The sequence below is a fragment of the Caenorhabditis remanei genome, chromosome I, assembly GCF_010183535.1.
Source record: "Caenorhabditis remanei strain PX506 chromosome I, whole genome shotgun sequence".
In the NCBI taxonomy this organism is placed as follows: domain Eukaryota; kingdom Metazoa; phylum Nematoda; class Chromadorea; order Rhabditida; family Rhabditidae; genus Caenorhabditis; species Caenorhabditis remanei.
In genome coordinates, this window is record NC_071328.1 from 469,550 (window position 1) to 490,603 (window position 21,054).

At 41.1% G+C, this 21,054-nt stretch overlaps 5 protein-coding genes across 5 annotated transcripts; 2 read left to right on the plus strand and 3 right to left on the minus strand.

Annotated features, from left to right (window-relative positions):
- Positions 1-810: 810 nt before the first annotated feature.
- GCK72_000065 (uncharacterized protein) lies at positions 811-2,515 on the plus strand (the record flags this gene model as incomplete). The annotated part of the gene is made up of 5 exons (XM_053722246.1): positions 811-846; positions 935-1,212; positions 1,263-1,384; positions 1,650-1,704; positions 2,296-2,515. The coding sequence occupies 5 exons, from the start codon at positions 811-813 to the stop codon at positions 2,513-2,515; spliced, it is 711 nt and encodes a 236-aa protein (XP_053590891.1).
- Positions 2,516-2,695: 180 nt separating this feature from the next.
- Positions 2,696-3,089, minus strand: GCK72_000066 (uncharacterized protein; the record flags this gene model as incomplete). Its single annotated transcript, XM_003095552.2, has 2 exons — positions 2,696-2,836; positions 2,907-3,089. 2 exons carry the CDS (start codon positions 3,087-3,089, stop codon positions 2,696-2,698), a joined length of 324 nt encoding a protein of 107 aa, XP_003095600.1.
- Positions 3,090-4,946: 1,857 nt separating this feature from the next.
- Positions 4,947-10,111, plus strand: GCK72_000067 (uncharacterized protein; the record flags this gene model as incomplete). Its single annotated transcript, XM_003095543.2, has 8 exons — positions 4,947-5,077; positions 5,694-5,795; positions 6,902-7,483; positions 7,528-7,636; positions 8,031-8,641; positions 9,023-9,365; positions 9,416-9,549; positions 9,967-10,111. The coding sequence occupies 8 exons, from the start codon at positions 4,947-4,949 to the stop codon at positions 10,109-10,111; spliced, it is 2,157 nt and encodes a 718-aa protein (XP_003095591.2).
- A 94-nt stretch (positions 10,112-10,205) lies between these two features.
- On the minus strand, positions 10,206-14,152 carry GCK72_000068 (uncharacterized protein; the record flags this gene model as incomplete). Its single annotated transcript, XM_053722247.1, has 12 exons — positions 10,206-10,421; positions 10,492-10,566; positions 10,615-10,755; positions 10,804-10,976; positions 11,025-11,157; positions 11,207-11,281; positions 11,330-11,482; positions 11,860-11,989; positions 12,038-12,192; positions 12,240-12,389; positions 12,703-12,834; positions 14,060-14,152. The coding sequence occupies 12 exons, from the start codon at positions 14,150-14,152 to the stop codon at positions 10,206-10,208; spliced, it is 1,626 nt and encodes a 541-aa protein (XP_053590892.1).
- Positions 14,153-16,743: 2,591 nt separating this feature from the next.
- Positions 16,744-18,703, minus strand: GCK72_000069 (uncharacterized protein; the record flags this gene model as incomplete). The annotated part of the gene is made up of 3 exons (XM_003095541.2): positions 16,744-16,926; positions 17,253-17,799; positions 18,570-18,703. The coding sequence occupies 3 exons, from the start codon at positions 18,701-18,703 to the stop codon at positions 16,744-16,746; spliced, it is 864 nt and encodes a 287-aa protein (XP_003095589.2).
- Between the last annotated feature and the right edge of the window lie 2,351 nt (positions 18,704-21,054).

A 21,054-nucleotide genomic window follows, 5' to 3' on the forward strand; every position in this document is an offset into this window, starting at 1 on the left:
TGATCTTTTGAGCGGAGTTTGGACGTGCGCGCGAAACTTTGAAATTTAAAAATTGAGGGGAAATGTGGAAAAATGAGTTTTTGGTGAAAACTGGTGAATTTTAATCGGGTTTCTCAAGTTTTTCAATGAAAATATGAGAATGGAGAATTCGATGGAGATGATGAAAAACTATAGAAATTGGTATAAATTAGAGAAAAATCGGTTGGAAATTGATAGAAAATGAGAAAAATCGATTAACTCGATTTCCGGGTGGTTTTCCACTCATTTTTCTTCTATTTTTCAGTGGAATCCACGTCTAAAAGCTGAAAATAACTAATCGAACCGAAAATACGGCCGACGGGGGGTCGCCGCTGTCTTCAAAATAGCGAAAATGCGCGCGCGAATTGTGTTGGCTGAGTGCCAGACACAGCGAGAGAGTGTGTGGAGTGAAGAGACGCAGAGTACGGAGGGCCGCACGGGAAACGCGCCAACGCGGCCGCGGAGACTTATTTTCGTTGTGGCGAGGGGTGGCTATTGATTTTTTTTAGAAGGAAATGGATAAGGTAGGTGGGAATGCATAAAATAATATTATTATATTATAGGAAATAATAATAACGAGATTTAAAGGAAAACACCGGAGGGTGAAAATAGCGGATGGTGAAAAGAGAGAAAGTTACTCTAAGTTTAAAAACTGTTCAAAATCGTGAAAAACACTAAATCCTATCCTAACAACTAGTAAAAACTAACAAAAATCGCATTTAAAACCTTAAATTTTCAAATTTAAAAAAGTGCGCAAACAAAATCGCTGGCGCACTTTCAGTGCACAGGTCTATGCGCAGTGCCTCCGACCTCGCAAATATCGACTGTGTATGTGTGTGTGTGTGTACGCGCCGTAGAGGACAGTGAGGGGGTGCAGATGGTACGAATGGAATAGACAATACACATAATCTTACAGGCCTCAACAACGACCATAATGAGCGGACCACCACCACCCAAAAAACGAAAAAACGCGTCGAGCGGTGCGCCAGTCGGGGATGCCCCCAATGAGTTCGAGGAGGTGATGGGGAAGATGAAGGGGACGACGGATCGAGAGGTGGCACTGAAAGCGGCGAAAAAATTGAAGGCGATGCTGCCGAATGGCGCGAAAATTAAGGATTTTGTGTCGCACCGAAAGAATTTGGAGGATTTGGTAGCGGTCTTCACTAGGGAAACTTCTCTGTTGGGTACATCAATGTGAGTAGCAGAAAATTCCGGAAAATTCTGGAATTTTTCACTTATTATAGGTACCAAGAAGACCTTCACAAATACTCTATCAGTATCCTTGCCAATTGCTGTTATACCGACAAAAGTACATCAACTGGAACGCAGATTCGAAAGGCTTCTCGAGGATTTTTGGATCAAGCAGGTAAAAATAGCAGAAACAAAATTTGAATTCTGATGCTTCGCGCTAAACAATAATTTGTGTGTGTGTGTGCGGCGGAGCGCACTTTGGCTGAGCAAACAAGTGTGAAGACAAATAGACGGCAGTGAGAAGGCTTGGAATAGTGGAATAGGGGAAAAAGGACATCTGGATAAACAGGGAGACCGCGCTCTATTGATAAAAGGTTAACTTCACAAAAAATGTGATTGATAACGATATCTGATATCACAGCGTCATATTTTCACTTAAGTGGCAAGATGCATAGGAGGACGCCAAGATTTCTTTGCAAGAGTTTTTGATAATTTGTACGGTAACACATGTAGCCAGGCCATCTGGACAAACATATGTATTATTCATTTTTAATTCAGATTTGAAGCAATCTCGACCTATTGATTAAAAAATAACTTCCGATATAGAATGCGCGGCAGTAAGTGTGCATAATTTTAAGAAATTGTCATCGGAACCGCCCATATCAGAAATGGTACTACTTAAAAATAGTAAAAATCAGAACCATTTGGTCTAGGTTAAATCCCTTTCTGAGAATTAACTGCGCAATTCACAACATACTTGCAAACCGGGCCGGTGTGTAACTCGCTTAAACCACAATATTATGAGCTCAAAAATTTACCAAAATGTTGATCTTGGCGAGTTCTATATCTGTGACTTTGCACAGGTTAATGTGCCCGAGCTGAGAAAAAGTACCAAAACACGCAAAAATTGTCAAAAAAACCATTCTGGGCCGGCCCGCGTCCCGCGGCACGACACAAACATAGATCTCATTAAGATCTACATTTTGGTATATTTTTCGTCTGATAGTGATTAGTTTCAAGCGAGTTACGCCCGGCCCGGTTTGCAATCATGATTCCCAATCCCGAAACCCAATTTCTCATTTCCAGTCCGAATCTTCGAGAGCACGACGTCCAACATCGAAATCCGTGTCTCGATGTGTCGCCTTATCGGAAACCTGTGCAACAACAAAGACCTTGTCACCAGTTGGCTATCAAGCAACACAATTCTCTTCGATCGGATCGCTCTGCTTCTGGAGTCCACAAACGACAACTTGGTGACACAATGCCTTCGAATCTTCTTGTCTCTGTCAAATCATTCGTTTACTAGAGTGAGTTACTTACATTTATTTATCAATTATAGAAGACGGGTGGGGGAATGTTTAAATACAACCGGAAGAAACTACAGACAGAATTACATTCCCAGAATTAAAGTTTAGATATATACAAGATATAGCAAGAGTTACAGTATGTCAGGGAGAGTGTCCGGCTTTTGTTGAGATTCATTGATTTAGTGAGTCTGCTTGCGTGGCTGGAATTGATGTTGTCCTGATCCAGACTTGTCCGCACGGAAGACATGATTAGGCTGAACAGCTGGCACTGGCTTCTCGTGAACCCGCTTCACAGCTTCAGTTGGATACGAGCGTTCCATCTGGAAAAGCGATATTTGATTTAGAAGGACCGATCAAGAAGTACAGTAACCCACGGTTACCGTTACTCACCTTAGCCGGCAAATCGACGTCTACGATCTCTCTGACGGCGACGTCGTCAGAGCTCTCCGAGTTTCCGTTATCATTCGAGTCCGAATTCTTGCGATCCTTACGATTGACGATGCGACGTCCTCCGACTTTTGTTGCCGGTGGGTGTCCGATCTTCATCTCGGTCTCGTTGTTATCTACGCTCATGTTTGCAATTTTGGAATACGTTTTGAGTTGTTGGGTGATCTGAAAGTAGCTGGGATTTGAATTTGGTAAAAAAATAAATGTAAGAAGAAAGAATAACAAGACGATAAGGCACAACAACCAAGCAAATGGAGGACGAATGCGCTGTTTGAGGCGAGCGAGGTATCGAACACAACGAATGAAGAAAAAAAAATAGTGTGTGTGCGCAGAAGCGCCCAGAACAGGAGAGGGGCGGAGTCACATGACTGGTAAGAGACGGAGAGGGGCGCCGGGGTTCTCACGGGGCTCCCCCTCTCTGCCGTGGCGGCCGTCGCTGCCTTCGAAAACACATTCAACGAAAACAACACATTCAAAAACTGCGGAGAGACGATCTTTGGCTCACTCTTAAATAGTAGGGGTAGCAAACAAGGGGGCGGAGCTTGTTTTAGGGGAACAACACATTGCGAAATAGAAGAGAGAGGAGAGTGGGAGTACAGGAACTTTGAATGGTCAGTTGGTGTTGAATGGCAGGTAGAGGATAGGATAGATGTTGGATTGATAAGGGCAAGGAGTGTGACTGATTAGGTTTGAGAATGGGGGTTTTGAAATTGGGTTAGATGAAAAGTTTCATTGAAACTTGAAAATTTTCTATGATTATTCAGAATTTCTTCAAATTCTTAATCGCAGTCGAAAATTTGCCTTTTTGCAAAAAAACGTTTCAAATAATGCAAAAAAAATCGAATTTGAACTTCGGCACCATTTATCAGGGTCTTGAAATCACTTTTTTTTGTATTTTCTGTATTTTCTTCTGTTTTTATGTCTGAAATTTGTTCCAGTTCTCGTTATATGTATGTTTTGACATCACTATAACGAGAACACGTACCAGACTATACGTTGTTTTTTGTTTTTGTCGAATTACAGGTTACAACACGTAGGTGTTTAATTAAAGGTGTCAAAACAACTTGAAAGTTTTTCTTACTAGTTTGGACTGAAACATCTGAAAATTGGTGGCTTGGGAGAGGGAACTTTTTGCGTTTTACCAAAATCTGGTACTGGCTGTGATATCAAATATCGTTATCAAATACATTTTTGGTGAAGTTTGCCTTTTATCAATAGAGCGCTCTTCCTTGATGTCTGGTAAGGTGCAATAAGAGAAAATAGTAATTGCTCGTTGGTAGAAAATAATTTCAGTCGAATTTGAGATCATTTTGTGAAAATCGCTTAGAAGAGTTGATTGGTTTCAGTTACGTGTGCAGGCAGACATCTTAAAAGCGGGAATTCAAAAAAATTTAAAAAAAATTGTCTCCAACGTTTTCGGTTTGAAAATTCCGGAAATTCCGCGCTGGAAGATTTTCGACAACGATGCTCCAGAAATTCCGCTCAATCCCTCTCTGAAAATCTTTTACCTTTCTTATATGGTGCTGCTTTGTCTGATGACCCTACAAAGATTCTGTTGTATGTCTGGAAGTTTCTAATCCAGGCCCGATGTTCAAAAAGCTTTAAATACCGACACTCAAAGGTTGCAACCTGGAAAGTTCTGGAAGGAAAATTCCCGTGTTAATCATTAATATTAAAACAATGACGATTATTAAACAATTCGGCAAAACACACACTCCGTCAACCTAATCCACGTCATCGTCTACACGTATACTTTACGATAACACATCTGCGAGAGATTCGTCACGTGCGCTCCATATGCCAGCTTACTTGGTCGATCGGCCGATTGTTTACTCCAATGGGGAAAAGGGTGATCGATCGTTGATGTTCTCTGTCGTCTCCGGGTTTCCACATACTCCCTGACATACAAAGGGACAGAGGACACATTGAAGAGAGAAAAGAGAAAAAAGCAAATAAAATATATATGATTTTTTGTAGGTCATCATGCTCTCCAACGGAGGTTTCTATCTTGGAAAATTGTTGGCGAAGGTGGAGAGAAGAGAGGAGGTTGTGAAGATACTGAAAGTGTTGTTGAAGAGACATAATAATGTGTTGGATAGACAGTTATCGAGAAGGTAAGAGAGGAAATGGATCAGAATGATGGAGATTGAGAAAATGAAAGAAAAACAGCGCGCAATTCGCTTCAAACTGGGTTTTATGAGCTGAAAAATATACCCAAATGCGGATCTCAGTGAGAACTATGGCTGTGACTTACTAAGGACCGGATGGCTATTGATTTATGAACCGTGGGCCGACAAAAGTGGCAAAAAACGCAAAAATGACCAAAAAAGCCATTTTAGCCCGGCCAGCGGCAAATTATCAAGTAACCATGCGGCCTGTAGTAGGTCGCAGATAGATCTGGCCGAGATATACATTTTAAAACGTTTGTCGGCTCATAATATTTAGTTTTTTTACGCACCGGTTCAAAATAGTCTTGCAACAGAAAACTTTCCCGACCAAAGTTTGCAGGCTTTCAATGCTCAATGATTAGATGCGCCTCTAAACCACGGTTAACAAGTTTTAATTATATAATTTTTTGAAAAATTCAGACTCATTAGTGTTTGTAGAAGGCATGTGGCTTTATTCAGGAATCAGTCAAATTTTTCAACAGTTTTTGCAATTCTAGAATTCTCCATTCCTGATATACAAGCCCATTTCATTAGTCCGCCAACCTAATTCTTCCTTTTTCAGTGAATGCAGCGAACACGTGATTGAGATGTTCTTCGAGCGAAGTAACAAGAACCGACAGTTTGTGATTGATTTGTTCTCGAATTCGATTTGTATTAGAGAACAGTGAGTTTTATTAAATTGACCAAAATAGCCGAAGGGGAGAAGAGTGAAAGAGTATGTCTGATAGAAAGTTTTAGAAAAAATTGGGTTTGAGCCTAACTAGTAAGTTTTTAATACAGTAATATCCGTAATTCTAAAAACTTTGGCCATTTTCAGTTGAAAATGTCTAACTTTCAGAGTGTGTTACGGTATCACTGATTGTTTCGATAAGAAAATGCTTAATAGATCATAAGGATCAAAAGTAGAACTCCATTTTTGTAGTTGACAACTTTCTTGTACGATCACTCCATAGTGAGTTATGGTTATTTTAATACGATAGCTCAAAACCACAGGGTCTAGGGGTGAGTAGTGAAATCGTATGCGCTCCACTAGACATTGGCGGTAAATTCAAATTTTAATTTTTTCAATTCGCTGTTTCACTGTGGCACTTTGATACGGAGCTTAATCGATCACTTTTTGAGCCGATTTATGTCTGTTTTTCCGCATTTTTGGCCAGTTTTTCGACTGCCTCGCATATTTTCAAGATCAATTCTATTAAATAAAGAAATAAAGTTTTAAAATTAAAAAAAATATTTTGAATTTCGCGCTAAAATTTTAGCTGATTTCAGCGGAGCGCGTTTATTTTCACTACTCATCCCGAGACCCTGTGCAAAACCTGCATTGGTCGATTTGAGAGAGAAATTACTTTGTCGGTACGTAACTTCCTAGGGAGTGCCCGTACAAAAAAGTTGTCAACTACAAAAATGGAGCTTTACTTTTGATCTATATGATTCATTAAAAGTTTTTCAAAGATAGAATCGGTGAGAAAGCATTTAACCGAACTGTGAACGTTATGGTGCCATTACTATATGTCTGATAGAAAGTTATAGAGAAAATAAAGTTTTAAGACTAAGTTTGTACTATTTGGTGCTATAACAGTTTTTAAATTTCATTGTTACTTCACTATAGAGCGCGTTTTCATCAGAGAGTCTAAAAGATCAATAGATCGAAACATCAACATGTTTATTTACGTAATAGTCCCCTCTCTACTCCTGAGCGTCCCTAGCAAACAACAAAAACACAGACACAAATAGAATCACCCCAACAACAGCAAAACACATTTTTTCCAGAATGGAGACCGAAAAGTTCATCGAGCAACTCCTCGCCTGCTCTCTCCCCGAAAAACACCGAATGCTCGCCGCCTTCTCCCAGACCGCATGGGGCCGCGCGAAACTCCGAACGTCTGGAGCACTTGACGTCGTTATTGATGTCTTCTCATCGTCGGAACAAATTGAGGAGAAAGTCGCCGCTGTTTCAGCATTCCGACACTTTGTACATGACACTGCTGGAATGAGACATCTCAGTGAGAACTCGATATTTGTGAATACGGTGGTGAGGGACGTGAAAAAGTATGTGGAGGAGAATCTGGCGGAATGCGAGCCTGCGGTGGATATCGATTTTGTGCAAAGACTCACAAATGCTGAAAATGGATCTGGAGATGGTGACAACGGAGCAACTCATCAGAATATCGCTGAATCTGTGGATAGATTGCATAAAGACTTCTATTCAATGTGGTCATACGACACACCACAGACGTCGCCAAGAAGAGCCCAATCCGCTTCAATGTCTCCACCATACAATGCGCCGTCGCCTAGCTATAGTTTTCCATCTTCAGTTTCTTCCAGTGCAGCGTCATCGCCAGCACCAAGACGGTAAGGATTTCAGAGTGAAGAGATGTAAACTATGTGTGTTTCAGGCCAAGCGAAGGAATTCTAGATGATTTGAGTGATGTGGAGTCGGATAATGGGGAGGAAAAAGTGGAAAAGGAAGATGTGACGGAGAAGAAAAAGAGACAAGAGAAGAGTGTGAGTTTTCTTTCTATTTTCCATTAGGATTTGGGCTCCGCCCCCAAAACTGAAGGTGGAATTAGTTTTCCGTACCAGAGCTCGGCAAGGTTCTTCTAATTAATTAATCATAGTCGAAAATTTGACTTTTTCGCAAAAGCCGGGTTTTTGGTCTCTCGTTTTATTAGCACGGTAGAGCCCTGACAACTGCGCTTCACCAAAATTCCCTGCCTCTCAATTTCCCACACAATTTTCTTCGGTTTCGGTAGAGCGCGGTTGTAAGAAGCGCGCCAGCTGTCTCGAGTGACGTGGGGGGATCCGAGGACAGGACAGGATACCAATTCGGGAATTTCTGTTCTTGTTTTCAGGGCGGGGCTTGTAACCAAAATCAAAATTTTGACAATAACATTTTCAGATAATCGAAGGAGAACTATGGCTCCTCACCTGGCTGGCTCAAGACGATCACAACCTTCAATTCCTTATCCGTCCAGATGTCGTCGACTGCGTTGTCTCCTATCTCCGATCCACCAGTTCTCCAGACTTCCGAACTTATCGAGTGCTCCGTCGAATGGCTACCCATCGAACTCATGTCTATCGTCTTCTCGACCTGGAATTCCATGTCCGAATCCTCACTGGTCTTTGTGCTTCGCCGTGTCGAATGTTGAAATACGCTAAGCCTTGTAAACATTGTGACAAGTGTTCGGAGCATGGAAGAGAAATTCTTCGCGAGTTTGCGAGTCACGTGGATAATAGTTATGGAGATGCTCACATCAATTCACAGTTCACGAAAGAAGACTTTGTGCATCGGACGAAAGCGGCGATCGCTAAAATTGTGTTGGTCAAGGAGAGAATCCGTCTGGCGAAGGTGCCAGCATTGACAGAGTTGTTTAATGCGTTGGCTCATGTCATGAGCTCACCGGATAACTTTCGAGAGTTGGGAAAAATGACGACTTACGAGAATGGGCCATCTTTCGCGTCGCAGATCGTTGGAGCCCTGTCGATTCTGATAAGTGGGCAGAAGATTAAGTAAGTTACTGGTTATTGGCTTCAAACTGAGTTTCAAGAGGTGAAAAATATACCAAAATGTAGATCTCAGCGAGTTCTATTTCTGGGGGCATTTATTATTGTACTGCGGCCCGGGGTAATGTGCCAAAATGACCCTTTTGCCATGTGAAACATGCCCTTTTTCATAAACTTTTTTTTAAACCAAAGTGGTCAGTTGATTTTGTCGATTATCGACTGTTTCTGACCTTGATTTGAAAATCGGAGAACTTTTATTTTTGAACTGGACCTTGAGCAACAATAGAAAACATGATGTTAAAATGTTTCTGCGCATCTTTATTCATTTTGAAGCGAGTTAGGACAAGTACACAGAAATTCATTAAAACATTTGTCGCCCCATTCCAGAGAACTCTGTGAAAACGACATGTGGTACTTCCCGACCGAAGAAGGCGCAGGTGAATGTGCTGTGGAGAATGCTCCAGAATCCGAAGAGCTCCTCCATTTCATAGATGAGAATGACAAGGAGATCGTGGTGGCGCCAATGAAAAAGATCTGTGAAAATAGTCACTATTTCGAGGGAATGTACTCATCAGACTTTGTGGAGAAGACCGAGGGAATCCGCACGTTTCAAGTACAATCCGAATCGTGTCCACCAGAAGATTTTCGACTATTCATTCATCTATTGTCCACGTGTACAGCTGCATGTACAGTAGTGTCGTCTGCTGAGCAATGTGCCACGTTGTTAGCGGTAAGGTTCCCTAAATATCAAATCTGAGCATATTTTTTTTAAAAATTTAGCTATCCGATCAATTCCTGTGCCCGACGATTTCCAAGCAACTGTGTGCAGATGATGGACCATTGAGAACTTATCTGAATGGACACAGTCTTCATACATTGTTACCGGTGGCATTGGCTACAAATGCGCATCCAACGTGAGTTTTAGATGAAATTAGGTTCTCTGGGCGCTAAAAATGGAAAATCTTCAAGTTTATTAAATTTGTTCCTGCAATATCGTAGAAGATTGATACTTGGTGGTTTTCAAGCATGAAGTATTCAGCTATTCGCACCAGGGTCGAGCGGATTCCAGTTTTGGTCCGTATTGTGTTCTAGAAAGCTCTAAAAATTGGTTCGATTTGTGTTAAACTTCGTTTTTTTTGGTAGAGATTTCGGTATTATATTGTGCCTTCCGTCATTTCAAAAACGGCTTTTCGCTCAACCCTGGTTTGCACTGAGTTTTATAAAATAATAACTGAAAATCACCGAATACTGTAGTTTTCTGACCACTTTATGCGCCTTTAAAGTTCAAAAAGTCTTTCTGTACCAAAAATCAAAAAAATGCCCGTTTCCAGACTCCTCGACACCGTCTACCTCACGCTCGTCCGTTTCTCGTCATCTGAAGACGTGACGAAAGCATTGGAAGCTATCTGTGAGAATTCTACAGTCGTCAACACATTCGTCACAAGTTTACGCACTTTTTTGACAACGAAATGTTAATTTCTTTTTGTTTTGAGTTTTTCGAGTATCTGTAATATGGTTGTGGCGGGTTAATTTTTTATACAACAGTTTATTCAATAAGATTTTATTCCAATTACTGAACCTTCTTTTCCTCTTCCTTCTTATCCTCCGGCTCATCATCACTGCTATCCATTTCTCCATGACGTTTATCCATATGGTCGATTTCTTTTTTGACATCTTCTACATCTTTAATTCGGTGATCGTTCTCTATCTCATCATCATCAGGCGCTATCTTAATAGCTCCACCCGACACACAGAAGGCGCCCATAACAAGAAGCAATCCGGTCATCTGAAAACTTCTCTCTCTTCTCTGTCAGTATGTCTGGATGTCTGAATATCTGGATGTCCAGAATTAATACCTCAACGACAGAAATCACTGAGAGCCCCAACCATAGGCCAGCTTGTCCTCCCAAATCGTTGATCACATTGCTCACCTAAAGTTTGAAGTTCATTAGACCGTACTTTGATGAAATAAGACCTACCGTATACCCAGCGGTCTCCGTGTACAACTCATAACTCAACGTCTCCAAAAACACTTGTAGAATCATTCCGTTATTATTATACCATGTTTGACAAGCGGATTTGGAGCCGAAATTCGAGTTGGAGGAGGAGCAGCTACCGACCTGAATTTGGATATCCCGATTCGGGGTTTACAGACAGACAAGACATACCCCTGCGGTTGATGACGTGGCGACATAATAACTAGTAGACGGAAACTGTGCCAGGGATACTGTTGGTGTGTAGGTGGATTCATCACATGGAGGACTACAAGAGCACTCGACGAGCAGGTCGATATTGGGATTGGAATTTGTTTGGTTTCCTTTAAGGGTTTGCAGGCAGTCCACTATAACCATAGGAATACAAACGCGTTCTACTGAAAAAATAAACTTACAATCCGCCTTAACAGGTTGACACGCAGTATCACTCGGACCCAACGCCATTCTTGGATTAGCACAATTGCATTTAGCTACAGTATCCCGTTGTTTACACCCGTTGAAACAGGTCTCCAAAGTATATGTGTAATCCTATAATTTTGAATGTGGGTATGGAGGACAAACAGATGTACAGACAGACCTGATAATAGTCGGTGGTTTCTGGCTCACGGTCTAGGCACTTGCCATAGGGACGCTTGGCGCGCACGTGTTGGGTCTGTAACGTGTTTTTTTTGACTCCGCCAGTTAAGCACTATCTCCTCACCAATGTGACAGAAACAGCACTCTCATATCCAACTCCTGCATCGATTCCGTTCGAATCTAATCCTGGCTCATTTCCTCGCGAGTTCACGCCGACACGCGCGCCAGCCAGTCGAGTTGTTGGCAGGAAGTCGGTGGCGCCGCCCGTTTTGGTTTGCTGGGTTTTAGTAAATGTTATTCTGGTAGGTTTAGTTATGGGCTATATTTTTGTGGTTTACAAGTTTTTGATATCTTTGGATGCTTTTAAGATATGCGCCTTTAAAGATTGATATCAGAGGGCAAAGGAACAGAGAAGCGAGAAAACTTTAAAGGCGCATATCTCAAAGGGGGGTGGAGCTATCAAAAAGTAGTCAACTACAAAAATAAAGATCGAGATTTTATCTATTCAACCTATTTAAATTTAAAACTGTAAAGCTACAGGGAGCACTGTAACAGAAAGTTGAAATGTCCGTATTTTTCAAATTTTTGTGGAATTGGTGACTTGTTTTTTTTTCAGGTTTTACAGTTTTCAGGTTTTTATGCTATTTGACTTACCGTTACTGTCAACATCAATTTCAATCCAAACTGTATCCCTTCTCTGCTCACAGAATAGTTTAACGAGGCGTCCTCGTTGAACGAGTAGCACGCTCCATAAACCGGATCAATGAACTTTTTGAAATCGGACCTGAAATTTTTTAATCTTCATATATTTTGAACACTACAGCACACTTACTCAGCACACGGTGCTCCAGCAAAACTACAATCCTGGACTAGATCCGCATATGTATATAAGGCTGGTGCTTTGTTGGCCTCACTGATAAGATTCGCCTCGAGGACTAAGGCGTCAGCGGCACGAGCGTCCAAATCGTACTCCTCAGTTTTTTCTTCCTGAAAAAGTGAGTCCGTTTGAATCTGTGTCTAATTTCAGTAATTACGTAGAGCCCCCACTTGTCAGCGGTGTAGGTGCCATCCACGGCGGCCGAATAGGCATTCATTAGGCTCTTGACTCCTTGGAAAGCAGAGTTTGATTTGACAACCGAGTACTTATAGGGATTCATGTTGCATACAGTGACCACGGGGAAGATCTGAATGTAAGTATAACAATTTGGGAAAACCATCAAAATTTGAGAAAAATTGTAAGTTTCCTAAGAAAAATGTTGTACTGAGATTGTTATGGCACCATTTTACAGATTATTTTGAAAAGATTTTTAAATTTTGGAGTTTAAAATTTTTTTTGAAGTTTTAGGGTTTTTGAGGTATGCGTCTTTAATTGTAAACTATCTGTAAAGACTCATAGCTCAAAGCCCTGCTTTTTCAACTGTCGCCTTTTTTTTGAGATCATCTAAAACTAAAACTTGATTTTCGGCGGACTCCTAGACACCGTGCTTCCCCACTTACCTGTTTCTGAAACAAGATCTCCGTATTAACAGTAGCCGGATAGGAGAAGAACTTGGCAATCAGAATATACAACTCATAACCAAACATTCCAAGCACAAAGACGAAAATGGCGATCCAGAAGATTCGGGAGATCTGAATATTTGGGAAATATACCAAAATGTAGATATCTGCGAGTTATATGTCTCTGATAGAATACGTGTACTTTTGACATGTTTACCCGTCCCGTAGTACAATAATGAATCCTTAGCAGGTATTTATCATATCAGTGTCATAGAACTCGCCGCAATCTACATTTTCAGTTGATTTTGTCGATTATCGACTGTTCCTGCCATTGATTTGAAAATTGGAAAACTTTTAATTTTGAACTGGACTCTTTTTTCAAGTCAAAACTGTTGAACAACGTTCATAAATACAAAATATATTGTTAAAATGTTTCCGCGCATCTTTAACACCGTGTTATATGTTCAGAAGTTCAAAATAGTATGTTTGGCTAAATCGTTATAACTCATCGTAAAATATTCCGAATCGGCCGAAAATTTAAAAAAAAGATGCATACTTTATCAACATAATTCCTATTAGATTTTCAAAACCGCCAGCCGGGCTAAAGTGTCATCTTTCTCTTTTAGTCATTTTACTACTCTGGATCGCAAGCGGTCTCATATTGGATCATTCCCCGTTTTTTTTCATTCCCCGTTTTTTTTTCATTCAGGTCGGGCTTACATCACTTGTTAGGAAGACGTAAGGAATCAAACGGACAATCGACATGGTAATGGAGAACTGTAGTTGGAATACGCTGATGAACGAATATGCCGTAAAAATCGAGCAAGGGTTGAAGAATTGGGCAAAGAAAAGAAGAGAACAAATCAAAAAGAATGTGAGTAACCAAAAGCAAGAATGGGATGAAAAGAAGGCTTACGCCATACTTCAAAGGAAGAGAAAGCTGGAAAAACTCAAGAAGCTCCGGAAAGCTCAGAGGATGAAGGTCATGAAAATCAGACGCCGAACGTGGATAACATTCCGAGTCTTCGTTATGACCTTAGATAGCAAAATCGTGACTTTGGAAACACTGGATATCAAATCTAATACCTACAAGCATGCTAATTCATCTCCGATCTCCCACGAAAAAACGTTCGTTCCAAGAAATAAGAAAAAGAAAAAGTCGCATTTGTGCTACGAATACAAGTATTTGGAACACGGCTAAATTGAACTCGTACACATTTTTCCCTATCACGTACCTTGCGGACGTAAATAAATTATTATTATTATTCATAGAACTCGAAGAGATCTACATTTTGGTATATTTTTCAGCTCATAAGATTGAGTTTCTAGCCAGTATTCTAACTTCTACGAAACTAACCTTATTATTGGCATTTGCCACATGCGGCACCACAGCTACAGTACTCCAATTGGAGAAATCTTTGAATATCTGCACAAAACCACTGCCTCTCATTTTCAGGGAAAAGGAGTTGTGAGATGTTTCTGTTTCCAATTTTTGTGCCGTTTCGTCATGGTTACCTCATGGAATATTTCATAAGACAGGTATTGTTTGTTCTTTTTTCTTCTAAATTTTTAATGTTCCCGATCCCTCTGTGTGTCGGTTTGTTCCCCTTCCCCCTTGAAAACTTATTTCTCCCAAAATCTGAAATATATATCATATCACAAATATATATCCCTCTGACGTTATCAGAGCAGCTGAATCTCTATATCAGGTGGTGGCTGTGAGAGGAGATTAGCCATAAGCCTTTCCTATTTTGTGCTCGGTAGAACGGAAAATAAGCTGGTTGATATAGAAATCGTATAGTTGGTGAGGTATACGACAAAAAAAGTATTTCAGGAAATTGGAAACTGGCTGGGGCGCTTGTGGCGCGAAGCTTCCGGTTAGAGAAGGCTCCTGAGCTTTGAAAACGATTAAACTCGTATTAAGTACTTTAAGACACGCTAATTTTGAAAAGTTCACTAATTTCTGCACCGAAAGCTTCACTGGATCTAAATATAGGAGTTTTAAGGTCATTTTTAGTGATTGTTAGTCAGTTTTGGTACTTTTTACATTTTTTTGTGTTTCTGAATGTTCTGTGTCTTTTTTCTCGAAACTTTTTTGTCAGAACATTTTTGGACGTCGTAGAAACACGTAGGACACATATATACTTCAAAAGTCGGTTTCAAAATTCCATATAAACCCCGCAAAATTTACCTAAAACTCAGATATCTCGGTGTACAGTATAGCTCTCGGAAAAAAATACGTCGGAAATTCGGAATCAGCGTGCTTGGAAGTGTACAACAAAACCTCAAAGTTTGTCTGGTCTAACCTTATAAAATAACGTAAATGTCAAAATGCGTTACTAATGAAAAAGCGTCCTAGGCGCGCCAGACAGTGTTTTTTTTCAATTCCAGTGAACCCCTGTTCTTTTGACTCGTTTTTGACGTATTTTTTGCCGTGATTGTTGCTCAGCGCTACTCGTGTTCAATATTCTTTGTCATTTCTTTGTGGGCCTCCCTGGGGCATTCTAGAACCTTCCAAAGCAAACACCTCCTCTTGTGGACCACTAGTCCCCTCTTCTCGGACCGTTCCTCATTAAATGACGTCATTGCCATCTGCATGTCCGTTCTCTCCGTTCTCTTTCTCTCTCCATCACACCAGCTGCACATTTATTGTCCCTCTGTCCCTGCTGACCATCCGGCGACCCCCCCCCCCTCTCAGGCCATTTGACCATCACATCACTCCGTCGTCCGTCTGTTTCTATCCCTCCGCGCGCGCGGATGGAGGGAGAAAGAGGTCACATGGAATAGAAGATGAAGGGGGATGGTTATGGGTGGAAGAGGCGTTGATAAACAGACAGTTGGGAATGTTGATGGTGGAGCGATGTTGCAGAGTTGGAATGTAGATTGTAAGGATGGAAAGCTTGTTATGGGTGGTATACCCGGAAAAACTTGGAAAAATGTTTTTTTTTAAATTTTACGCAGGTACCATGGAGAACTGGTATTCGAACGGTGGAGATTAAAATTTTTTTTAAAAATCGGTGTTTCAGAAGTTTTCATATGTTAAATCAGCTGAAAGACGCTGTTTTAAAAGAAAAAAAAACACTTTTTTGAAAATTTCCGGTTGAGCGCGGTTGTACAAAAAAGGGGTATATGGAATGCAAGAATAGTGAAAAACTGCTATAATTAGAGGTTCAGAAGGTTAGTTTAGTGAAAAATCGACAGTTTTTATGGAAAAAATTGTGATTTTTAGTATATTTTTTTGGTGATTTTTGGTAGTTTTTCCATGTGGAACAATCGAAAAAAGTACTTTTCGCAACAATTTCAGGTAATTGCAACCAGTGGAGTAATTTGAAAATGGGAAAGAATCGAAGCATATTCTACAGATAAAAATTACTGATTTCCGCTGAAAATTCAAATTTTCTCACTGCGCGGAATCTACTGACAAGCTCCCCCTTTATCACCGTCTCCTCTCCTTGGCGTTTTTGTCTCCCTCGTGGCCGAGTGGTTAACGAGTCTGCTTTTGGCGCGGTGAGTCTCTGGTTCGATTCCTTCCCCTGCTCAAAACTTGTTTTCTTTTTTTTTGGACTTCCTTTAATACATTTCAATAAATTAAGATTTATAAAACTGAAAAAATAGAAAAAACATGTACTGTATTTACAAATAATTGCAGAAGAGTTTTTTGACTAAATATTAGACAAAAAATAACAAAAATAACTGGGAAAGAGAGTGGGACAGGGACTGAGTGAACGTATGCGTTTCGAGACGAAAAAAAAATGCATAAGAAGAGATAAGTGAGAATTCCCGTAAAAGACAAATTAAAGTAATTGGTTTGGAAAGGGGGGAGTTTTGAGGACTTAACTATTTTTTGAGACTTTTTTTGTAGGTTTCTTACCAGTTTTTGCAGTGAAAATAATACAACAAGAAAGGGGGCGGGGTTTCAATTTTTTTGAAAGATTTTTAAAGTTTTGAAGATTTTTGAAAGAAAAAGGATAAGTATTATGAATCGATAGGGGAGAGAAAGTAAGAAGTTCCTAAAATGGATTAAGCCTAAAGAGACTGGATTCAGATCTTGATACGCTTCTGGAATGCGACGTTGAAATCGTCGTTGAAGAGTTCGGTGCTTCGACGCTTTTTCTTGTTGGCGTGAGATTCGCCGGTGGCCACGTCGAGGTCCGTCAGCTCGTGGGTGTCTTCACGTGAGGGTTCCGGGGATGTTGAGGATGATGATGAGGAGGAAGAGGAGGACTGAAATTAAAAAGGGGTTTAGACAAAGTCTTAGGCTTTCGCTTAAACCCTGCATTTTTGGGTTAGACTTGGTTTTTAGGTATGATGGCTTAGACACCTCTAGAAAAGGTTTTAAGCTTAGGCTTCATGGATACTATGAGGTTTGTCTAGACTCTAGAAGACTTTGTCCTCGGACGTAAAAAAAGGGTTTAGGCCTAGGCTCAGTGGAATAGAATCCTTAGGCTTAGGCTTCATGGATACCATAAAAATGACCTAGCAGACTTGAAATAAAATGAAATTCAAGTTTCTGGGTTTTTTGCGGTCCCCATGGTCTAGTGATTACTTACAGTATAGACTGGAACCTCTCGCCTCGCCGCCGCCAAGAAATATTCATCTCCGGGGAAAAATGAGCCAGGTCCGTGGATACTGGTCACCGGGTACGTCTCGTAAGAAGTCGTGCCCAATGGATCGCTTGCCAGTGGCATGTCACCTTCAGTCGCCGATTCAGACATGGAGCTACCGTACATCTCGTAGGATCCGTAGGATGATGAGGAGTAACTTGATGAAGAGGATCCAGAAGACATCTCGTAGCCATGGAATGGTGCTGGAGACAATGAGGTCATTGTGCCGAAGCCACCTTGGATTTCAGTGGTGGTATACGGTTGATGACACCACAGCTCGTTTTGATGAGACATTTGATGATGATGGTGGGGATGCTCGTATTGAGAAAGGTCTTCCAGTCGGAACTCGTCGACGTCCTCCTCGTAAAACGACACTTCCGACATATCGTAATCATCGTACTCCTCATCCGACGACGCCATGTCTTGTTCGCGGGATGTCGCCGGTTTTTTGGGCATTTTGAAGAGGTCCGATACGAAGTTTTTGATTAGAACTCTGAAAAAGAGAAACTCAAAATTAGCCTGTTTCCTCTATCAAATTTATATTTTCTGGTAGCAATAAACTAGATCTATATTTTTGTAGTTGACAACTTTCTTATATCTCCGCCCCCTTTTGAGATATGCGCCTTTAAAGATCGTCAGACCTCGCAGACACATGCCGCCTTACTTCAACGTGCCATATCTCCCTTGGGGAAGGTTGTACAAAAAAGTGATCAACTACAAAAATAGAGAGCTAAATTTGTTCTACGAGACAAATATAAATATAATCTAATTAAACCGTAGGGAACACTGGTACAAGCTGTCTAAGTTAGTCCAATTTTTTTCAGGATTATTAGTTTTGAGTCAATCCCCCACGGCGACCACGGCGCTCCTAACGGTTCAAATTTTTTCAAATTTTGGTATGCTATAATAGAAGACAAGGCCTTTATTTTTGTAGTTGACTATTTTTTGATAGCTCCGCCCACTTTTGAGATATGCGCCTTTAAATTATAACTACGATGGGTCCGGGCTCCTTGGCGCCCTCATCCGAGTTACTTTTTGGCGGCCTATTTCAGGCGAAGGAACGATGGGGTAGAAAAGTTGTCAACTACAAAAATGAAGGACTAGTCTTGTTATATAACATATCAAAATTTTGGCAAGTTTTGATAAAGTATGGCATGGTTACACTCGGTCAAAGATAGCCGGCTAGCATGAAAACCCACTATCCCAGGCTTCATGTCGGCTGAGAGTCCATATTCCTACAGTACCCCTCCCACCAACACATACCTTTTTCGCATCGCCCTGCCTCCACACCCGGCTCGTTTCTTCTCCGACTTATCACTGCATTTGTGAAGTGCCACGTTGCACAAATGGCCGAAAATCTCCTCTGTCAGATCATTCAGCTTGTAAGTCATATTCATTATCTGAAAAATATCAGAGTTATACATGGAGAAAGTACATTTATAATTTTATAAGACGACGGCTGAAATTTTTGACTTTGAAAGTGAAAAGGGGCAAAAGTACATCGCACTTTGAGAGTGTGGGGATTCTGACTTTTCTTATGACGTGGCATGGCTACAGTAGGCCAGAGAGGCCCTTAGGCTTAGGGAAGACGGCATTTTTTTTAGTTTAGGCTTTGTGTAAGGTTGACTAGAAGCCTTAGGCTTAGGCGTACACCCAACTGGAAGTATTTTGAGGTTTAGACTCCTCTTAGGCTGAGAAAACTGGAATATTAAGTCTAGAGTGATCCTATGTGGCTTAGACAGAAAGTAGAAGCTTTAGGCTTAGGCTTATACCCTACATTTTCGGGTATAGGCTTAGTGTTAAGGTATGATGGCTTAGACACCCCTAGAAAAGGTCTTAAGCTTAGGCTTCGTGGATACCATTAGATTTTTTCTAGCTGAGACTTTTGTTCCCAGAAATAGAAAACGTCTTAGGCTTTGGTTTCAAAGATCCCACTAGACTAGACTGGGCCTACCATATCCAGGAAGCCTACGAGACCGAGACCTAGCTATACCTACCGTAATCTTTCTAGACCTACGCTTCTACTGACTAGCTCTTCTACCTCTTCTAGTCCTAGGGCATACTGTAGTTATGTCTTTTCCTTGACACCTCTAATTCTTTGTCCTTTTTTGCTATCTGGGTGGGCCATACATTATAACACAACAATTTCCCATTCCTCCTTTTCATCGCTTTTTTCTCACGCCAGTTTGTCTAGGCTGGTCAGAAGTAGAAGACACATTTTGTGTCAATTGGTCACCTAGTAGTAGTATGCTGTCTCTCAAAAATAACTAAAGAGAGAGAGAGAGAGATAAATGAATGCACTTTGCTCTCTCTCCTTCCTACTCTCTCGTTTTCACTATAACAGCACAATGATGTGTTTTTTTTTGTGTGTCCCCCCACCAACCCTATGAAGAAGAAGAAGAAGAAGGGAATGTAAACGGCAAGGCCAACTGCGCCCCAACGAGAAAATGGAGAAAGAAGAAGTGATGGGGGGAAGGGGAGGGGAGGCCTCCGCCACACTATGTGTATACGCTGTGTGCTATAGCGAGCGCGCGCGCGCAGCGGCGCACAAGGCCACCCCTCCCCGGTCTCTGACTGTCTCATCGTTGGATCTCTAGGTGCCCCGACTGTCTGGGTGCCTCCACGGTGTCATGTGATGTCTTGTGTAATGACGAGTGGTGGCCTCCTCGATTCGTACGGTCTCTCGTCTCTATACATTCGACGACGGCCCGAGGCAAGCAACCCGACGGCGGCCCAACCAACCAACCAACACAGCCTCCCTTCAATTTGATGTCGACGGAGAGGAAAGAAGTGGGAAAGAAGAATCGCGAAAAGGGGTACTGGGGATGAAAGACAACGTCTTCTTCGTCGGAGAAGTCGTCGAAGAAGGATCGGAGATTCGAATCATCACATGGAGAGGGGGCTCCTGCGGTTCTGATTGAACTACTAATTGAACTTTTCTGCCAAATGAAAAACCGCAAAAAGTTTAGTTTATCTTTACACTTTTCATGAGGAACGGCCGGCTTGTTTATCGACATCATGACGTATTTCCTGGGGGAAACCCCCCAGCAGACTATTAATAGGAGGACGAGACCTGGAAATGAAAAAGAGAGAGAGAAATGTTTATCAGTTTATTTATTTTTTCGAACGGGTGGTCCTGAAACGATAGGTACAGTAGTACACCCAAAAGAAAAGAGTGAATGAATGACTTTATTAGGAGAAAGGGTTGTGGAACAAAGGAAACTGAAAAAAACTTTGGATTTCGTTATTTAGCTGTAGGCTTTAGGCTATAAGATATTAGCTTCGAATTTTAGACAGAATGGGTAGATAAATTTTTGTAGTTTTACATCTGGATCCAGATTCCAAAATTTCTGAGTTATTTCAGCGGTCTGAAGTTTAAAAACTGTTAATATACCGTTAGATGGTGTTTAGGTTTAATAAAAAAGCCACTCAAGCACGTTTTATTGTTGGGAAAAAAATTCAGATAAAGATGGTAGGACTAGCCAAACCTTAAAACGAAAAAAAAACGGTAGAAGTGTGTTTCTGTCTGTTTATGGGGGTGTCTAGATGTCCGTAAGTCAAAAATGGGTGAAAACGCGTTGCATGCGCCCAATCATTTTTTCAGCAAAAAAAAAGTGTCAAAGACGCGTCTAGTTATGCAATTCTCAATATTCGTCAAAACGCGTGAAACGCGCGCCAGTCACCAATATAGATAAATCCGTGATTTTAGGACTAGCCAAACCTTGAAAACACATGTTTTACGGTTTCT